Raw genomic sequence first — 6,333 nt, forward strand, 5'->3', positions numbered from 1 at the left:
CCCTAGTGGGGCATAAACAAGTTTTCTTTACCATGACATTTTATCTCTTACTCAACTACGATTTTTCTTTCAATTTACAAATATCTTCACCTCACGCAACAAGCAGCCTATATTTCCTATAGGAAAGCTCCTTTATTTTGGATTAAAACCAATTTCCGACAACCACCTTAGTAGTTCAATACTACTAGCTACTGTGTGGCCTCTCGATAAAATTCAATTTTAGCAACCCCGTCTTGTATAAAACTTTGGAGGTCAAGCCTAATTTTATGAAATTTATAGTTGGTGAACAATATTGTCGTTTTATTTGTCAATTTAATTAACTTACTGCACAGAAAAAGTATAGTAATTGGGGAAAAAATCACAACAAAAGTATAAGCACAAGCACAGCTGGAGTGAAGGAACTAGCAAAGGTTTCACAATCACGATAGATGCACCTAATATGGGTGTTTAACTTTTTGCTTACTTTAACAAGATTTATTACCGTTTGAAAATTTATTATCAACCTATTTATCTTTCTTTTTTTTTTTTTTGTGGGGAAAAAAACTAATAAACTATGGTATGTTGAATGTACTCATAAATGAAGATTAAAAAAAAAAAAACATAAAGGGAAGAACCTGAGAATAAAGCCCAAATTATATAAATTGGTAAATAAACGACGCCTAGACCAATTGGTCCACATTATCCCACAGTAAGACCATAAGTCCAAAAATGTTCACAGTCATGAATTTCAGTCGAGACTAATTAGAGTTGTGGTATAAAAGCTAGCACTGTGTTTAAGCTTTGTGAGCTCTTAGAATTTATCACATGGAGGGGCCTTACTCCATGGCCAAATTTGATGCCAAACAAGTATGAAGGGCCACTGCTTTGGCTCTTTTTGACAATGTAGTTTGCCTGCACAACGACCTATAAAGTGGATGTGACATGTACAATTTGTCAAATTCAATTATCAATTAGATTGCTTGATCCTGATGTACCTCATTGTGCTCCCTAGTGGGGCATAAACAAGTTTTCTTTACCATGACATTTTATCTCTTACTCAACTACGATTTTTCTTTCAATTTACAAATATCTTCACCTCACGCAACAAGCAGCCTATATTTCCTATAGGAAAGCTCCTTTATTTTGGATTAAAACCAATTTCCGACAACCACCTTAGTAGTTCAATACTACTAGCTACTGTGTGGCCTCTCGATAAAATTCAATTTTAGCAACCCCGTCTTGTATAAAACTTTGGAGGTCAAGCCTAATTTTATGAAATTTATAGTTGGTGAACAATATTGTCGTTTTATTTGTCAATTTAATTAACTTACTGCACAGAAAAAGTATAGTAATTGGGGAAAAAATCACAACAAAAGTATAAGCACAAGCACAGCTGGAGTGAAGGAACTAGCAAAGGTTTCACAATCACGATAGATGCACCTAATATGGGTGTTTAACTTTTTGCTTACTTTAACAAGATTTATTACCGTTTGAAAATTTATTATCAACCTATTTATCTTTCTTTTTTTTTTTTTTGTGGGGAAAAAAACTAATAAACTATTGTAATGAATTCTTTTTTTTTTTTTGGACCGAAAACTATAGGTACTTAGGTAGTCATAACATAAAAAGTTTTTCTTCTTTTGACAAATTAAAAAAAAAAAACCATTTTTTCTTCTTTTAACTTTCTATCAAAATAAAATGTTTAACAAAGCAAAAACTATAACCGTTAATTAAAACAGTTCTACAAACCGAATAAAAACAAAATTACAATTTACAACACAAGTTGTCTTCACCAACCACAATTCGCATAATGACAAACCACCAAAGATTTCCCCAGTATTTTATTTGTTCAAACTTCATACTATCACTGTGAATTTTGAACCCCCCAAAAAAACAGTAAATATAAAATCTTCTGCTCATTGAAATATTCAGCGTTCAATAGGTCATAAGATTTAATTTCTGTGCATTTTTGGTTAGTTGTAAATAATCTTACACAAATATCTAATAATTTATCATATATCCCATCCATGAAAATATTCGAGTTAACAATTTATTATTCTATACATAATATAAACAAAAATATTTAATTAGGTGATAATAATTTTTTTATACACTGTTAATACGTACTAATTAAACTCTAGAATCGTGTGTAGTAGTTATTTATTTTTCTTAACACACGTGATGTAAGATTCTTATCCAATATTTATTACTAGTAATCAACAATTTATGGAACAGGTGGACCATTAGATAATAATATTGCTGACTCAAGCTTCTGAGTTGGCCAACTCCTTATGAGAGGCTCCATCATTTCCTCAAGAATCTATATGGGTTGGAAAATAATCACCAAACATGCAAACTTGGAGGAGTGAAACAGTAGTTCATATAATGAAATATGGTAATGCTAATACTATAAAATCCGATGATGCACAATCACACTTTTCAGGACATAAAGTTGGAAACAGATGAAGATAATGATAATGCTAAGGGTGGTTTTTGCTGTCTTTGTTTTCTCATCATTGGCAGCAATGGGTTCTTCAGCAACAACACAACTTGTTACTTATGTTTTTGGTGATTCCTTAACAGATGTTGGTAACAATAATTTCCTCCAATATTCATTAGCTAAGTCTAACTATCCATGGTATGGGATTGACTATAGTGGTGGCCAAGCCACTGGAAGATTCACAAATGGAAGGACTATTGGCGATATAATATGTATTTTCTTCATCTTAATGCTTTTGTTTAGTGTTATTTTCGTTCGCTTATGCCTGAGTATGTGTTTATAGACAAGAATTTAATTATAATGCACAGTAAGTCAGTATATTATGTTTAGGTGATTTTTTAAGTGATGAATATTTTTACTAACATGCCAATATATAATTGGATATGGTAAAACTCTTTTATACTGTGAGTATATAAAAATTAAATGTATTTCTAATTTTTGAATGGACATAAAACAAATTTATTTTAGAATCGAGAATTTTGTTTGTTTTTATATTTTTCTCTTTTTCTAGTATCTTTTTACTCAGAAACAATTATCAAACAGGATATTGAAAAAAACTAATAGTAAATACAGGATTTTATTTCTTTTAATTGTTCTGTTTTATGGTATTTTGCAGCTGCAAAGCTTGGAATACCATCACCACCAGCTTATCTTGCAGTGTCTCAAAACAGTGATGCCCTCCTCAAAGGAGTAAATTATGCATCTGGTGGTGCAGGAATTCTCAATGATACTGGACTCTATTTTGTAAGCAAAGACATTTTTAAACCTACATGATTCTTATTATCTTACAGCTTAGTAGCTTCTTATCTAACATTTTTCCTCTATTTCTAGATTCAGAGATTATCCTTTGATGATCAAATAAACAGCTTCAAGAGAACCAAAGATGTAATCACGGCAAGAGTAGGTGAAGCAGCAGCAATCAAGCATTGCAATGATGCCATGTATTTCATTGGAATTGGTATATTTTTGCTTAAATATTGATTTCAATGTTTAAAACTTCAATTATCCACTTCATATACTAAAGATGATGAATTGCACTTTTCCAGGAAGCAATGACTACGTAAATAATTTCTTACAGCCTTTCCTAGCAGATGGCCAGCAATACACACATGATGAATTTGTAGCACTCTTAATTTCAACCTTGGATCAACAACTTTCGGTAATAAAAACACTGCATAATACTTTGTTAATTTAAGTTATAGATCCTTCTCAATTGGAAAATGCAGTTAATAGGTCAAGTGTAAACTGTAATTAATGATGGGATACTCTCCTCAAATCTGTACTAAAATCTTGTTTATAATCAATATTTAAGGGTGTTCATAGTTTAGTTTTTCATAAACTGAACTGCACTAAACCATTCTAAATTAAACTGAACCACAAAACCTAGGTTTTTAACTGGGTTTTATAAAAACTAAACTATAATTTCAGTTCAGTTTATTTAAAATATTTTCAGTTTCAGTTTACTGATATTTTTTAACAACCCCATCAAACCCCATCAATATTAGTGAAAACCTGTAATATAGTCAAATAAATTTGCTAATTGAGATTTTATTTGCTTATTTCTAGAGACTGTATCAACTGGGAGCAAGAAAAATGGTCTTCCATGGAGTTGGTCCACTAGGTTGCATTCCATCACAGAGGGTAAAATCCAGAAAAGGTCAATGTTTAAAGAGAGTTAATGAATGGATCCTTGAATTCAACTCTAAAGTACAAAAGCTACTGAACACACTCAACCATCGTCTTCCAAATTCAAAGCTCATATTTGCAGACACCTATCCATTAGTTCTTGACTTGATCAATAATCCCACTACCTATGGTAATTTTTAAGAGCTTAAAATCAAATCCTTAAGACATACTCATTCATACTAAGCAAATTCTTTCATTCAACTTTCGGTAGACATGGTCTAATACTATATCATCACACAGGTTTTAAGGTTTCAAATACATCATGTTGCAATGTAGACACAAGCATTGGGGGATTATGCTTGCCAAACTCAAAGCTGTGCAGCAACCGCAATGATTTCGTATTTTGGGATGCATTCCATCCATCTGATGCAGCAAATGTAGTTCTTGCAGAAAAATTTTTCTCTACTCTTTTTTCATCAGCTCCTGCAGCAGCACCAGCACCATCAAACTAAATCTCATTACAATCAGTCATCATTAATATCAGAATTGAACCACACCTTTATACCAAGACTTTACCCTATATGTCTAAGTCAATTAGATAGTCCATTGTAACATAGATTAGCAACGTGCAATCAAGGAATCATTGCAATAATCATGAAAATGTTAGAAATATGTTACCTATGAGTCTATCTGTCTATGACATAATAGGCATATGCATATCCAATTTTTGATAAATTTAACAACAGAAATTATCAGATTTTTCCAATGAAATGTTGGTTAAATGTCATAGTTACACAAACACAAATTCATAATACAGAGATAGTAACTTGTATATCAGTACTACAAACACCATCATCCATTCAATTTCCAATATAAACAAAGACATTTAAAGATTCTGGGAACACATTTGATTTAAATATAAAGAAGTTATAGATTGCTCTCAGTTGAAAGGCCAAATTTTTTCCACATAAGAAGACATGAGATGGATAAGGCCTCTCCCATTTAAACCCAAACTGCTTCATGATCTTGACACAGCCCTCTTTCAATCTCTAAAAGGAGAGGTAACAAAACCTCATCCATTAGAAAAAGACATCATCAAGCAAAATCAAGATCAAGAAGCACTTATAAGCTCAAATGAAAAGAAGCCTAAAACCCCCATCCAGCTTCAATTCGGTGTGGTTAAAGCAAAACAATCATCATCGAGCATCACAAACCAATTAAAACAAAAGCCAAAATAAAAATGGTTTCTACTGAATTCAAGGAAAATTTGATTTGAACAGGGATGGAGTAACTTCCTTGCTCTCAGTAGTATAGGCACAATTTATTTCCACTTGAGAAGATTTGAAATGGAAAAAGCCCCCTACCAATTAAACCAAAATGCATTGTGTGCTTAACAAGACCTTCTTCCAAACCCTAAAAGAAGAAGTCCCATTCCGAAACCTCGTCCGTTAGAGAACGGATTCATTAGGCAAAATCAAACACCATACATCCATGAAGCTTAACTAATAGAGTTCTAATCCCAAAACTAGCTTCTATTCGGTGTGGTTAAAGCAAAAAAGCATCATCGAGCATCACAACAATAATTAACATAATTAAAACGGTTTAAAAACTCAAAAAATCAAAACCTAGAATTGAAAAATATGAAAATTGTGGATCCTACGAGAAATAGCAGAATCCATATTATAAATTAGGGAAAATGCCAGTCCAGAGGAACCGATTTGATTTTGCATCTTTTCGTATTCTCTATGCCATGGTTAATTAACATAGAGAATCATAGTGGATGCAGATTTCGAATCTGAATCAGAAACTGAAAACGAAAATGGAATCGAAGAAGGGAAAAACCTAATGCTACAAAGAATCCGTTAGATGTGAGGACTAAAACAGAAATGAAATCTGTGTGAGGGGCGAAAAAGCAGGGGACGTAGTGTGTTTATATAACCCTTTTGCGACGCGAATAGGGTTTTGAATTTCACTGATAAAATTACGGTTTTACCATTGCAGAGTGGAGGAGTGTGGAAGCTGCAGTCCGCGGAAATTGCGAAAAGTGGAAAGGAAAATTTATAACTGAATTAGCTTTATTTTACAGTTGTAGTATTTTTGGCCATTTGGCAACTACTCCATAAATTACACTGAAAAAAAAAAACCCACTAATAAGACAAACCGAAAAGTTTACTCATAATAATATGAATAAGAAAAACAAAAATATTACACGTACATTAAAAATTAAT

The 6,333-nt window shown here is 32.3% G+C and overlaps 1 protein-coding gene and 1 long non-coding RNA gene across 2 annotated transcripts; one reads left to right on the top strand and one right to left on the bottom strand.

Moving 5' to 3' along the window:
- Positions 2,403-5,591, top strand: LOC107608751 (GDSL esterase/lipase At5g37690). The gene is made up of 6 exons (XM_016310475.2): positions 2,403-2,691; positions 3,096-3,223; positions 3,311-3,437; positions 3,526-3,638; positions 4,046-4,295; positions 4,406-5,591. The coding sequence occupies exons 1-6, from the start codon at positions 2,442-2,444 to the stop codon at positions 4,615-4,617; spliced, it is 1,080 nt and encodes a 359-aa protein (XP_016165961.2). The 5' UTR covers positions 2,403-2,441; the 3' UTR covers positions 4,618-5,591.
- LOC107608753 lies at positions 4,155-6,092 on the bottom strand. Its single transcript, XR_001612982.2, has 2 exons — positions 5,948-6,092; positions 4,155-4,588 (listed from the first exon to the last, which is right to left on the bottom strand). It is a non-coding gene; the product is annotated as an uncharacterized LOC107608753 (long non-coding RNA).

This window comes from Arachis ipaensis, chromosome B07 (genome assembly GCF_000816755.2).
Source record: "Arachis ipaensis cultivar K30076 chromosome B07, Araip1.1, whole genome shotgun sequence".
Classification (NCBI taxonomy): domain Eukaryota; kingdom Viridiplantae; phylum Streptophyta; class Magnoliopsida; order Fabales; family Fabaceae; genus Arachis; species Arachis ipaensis.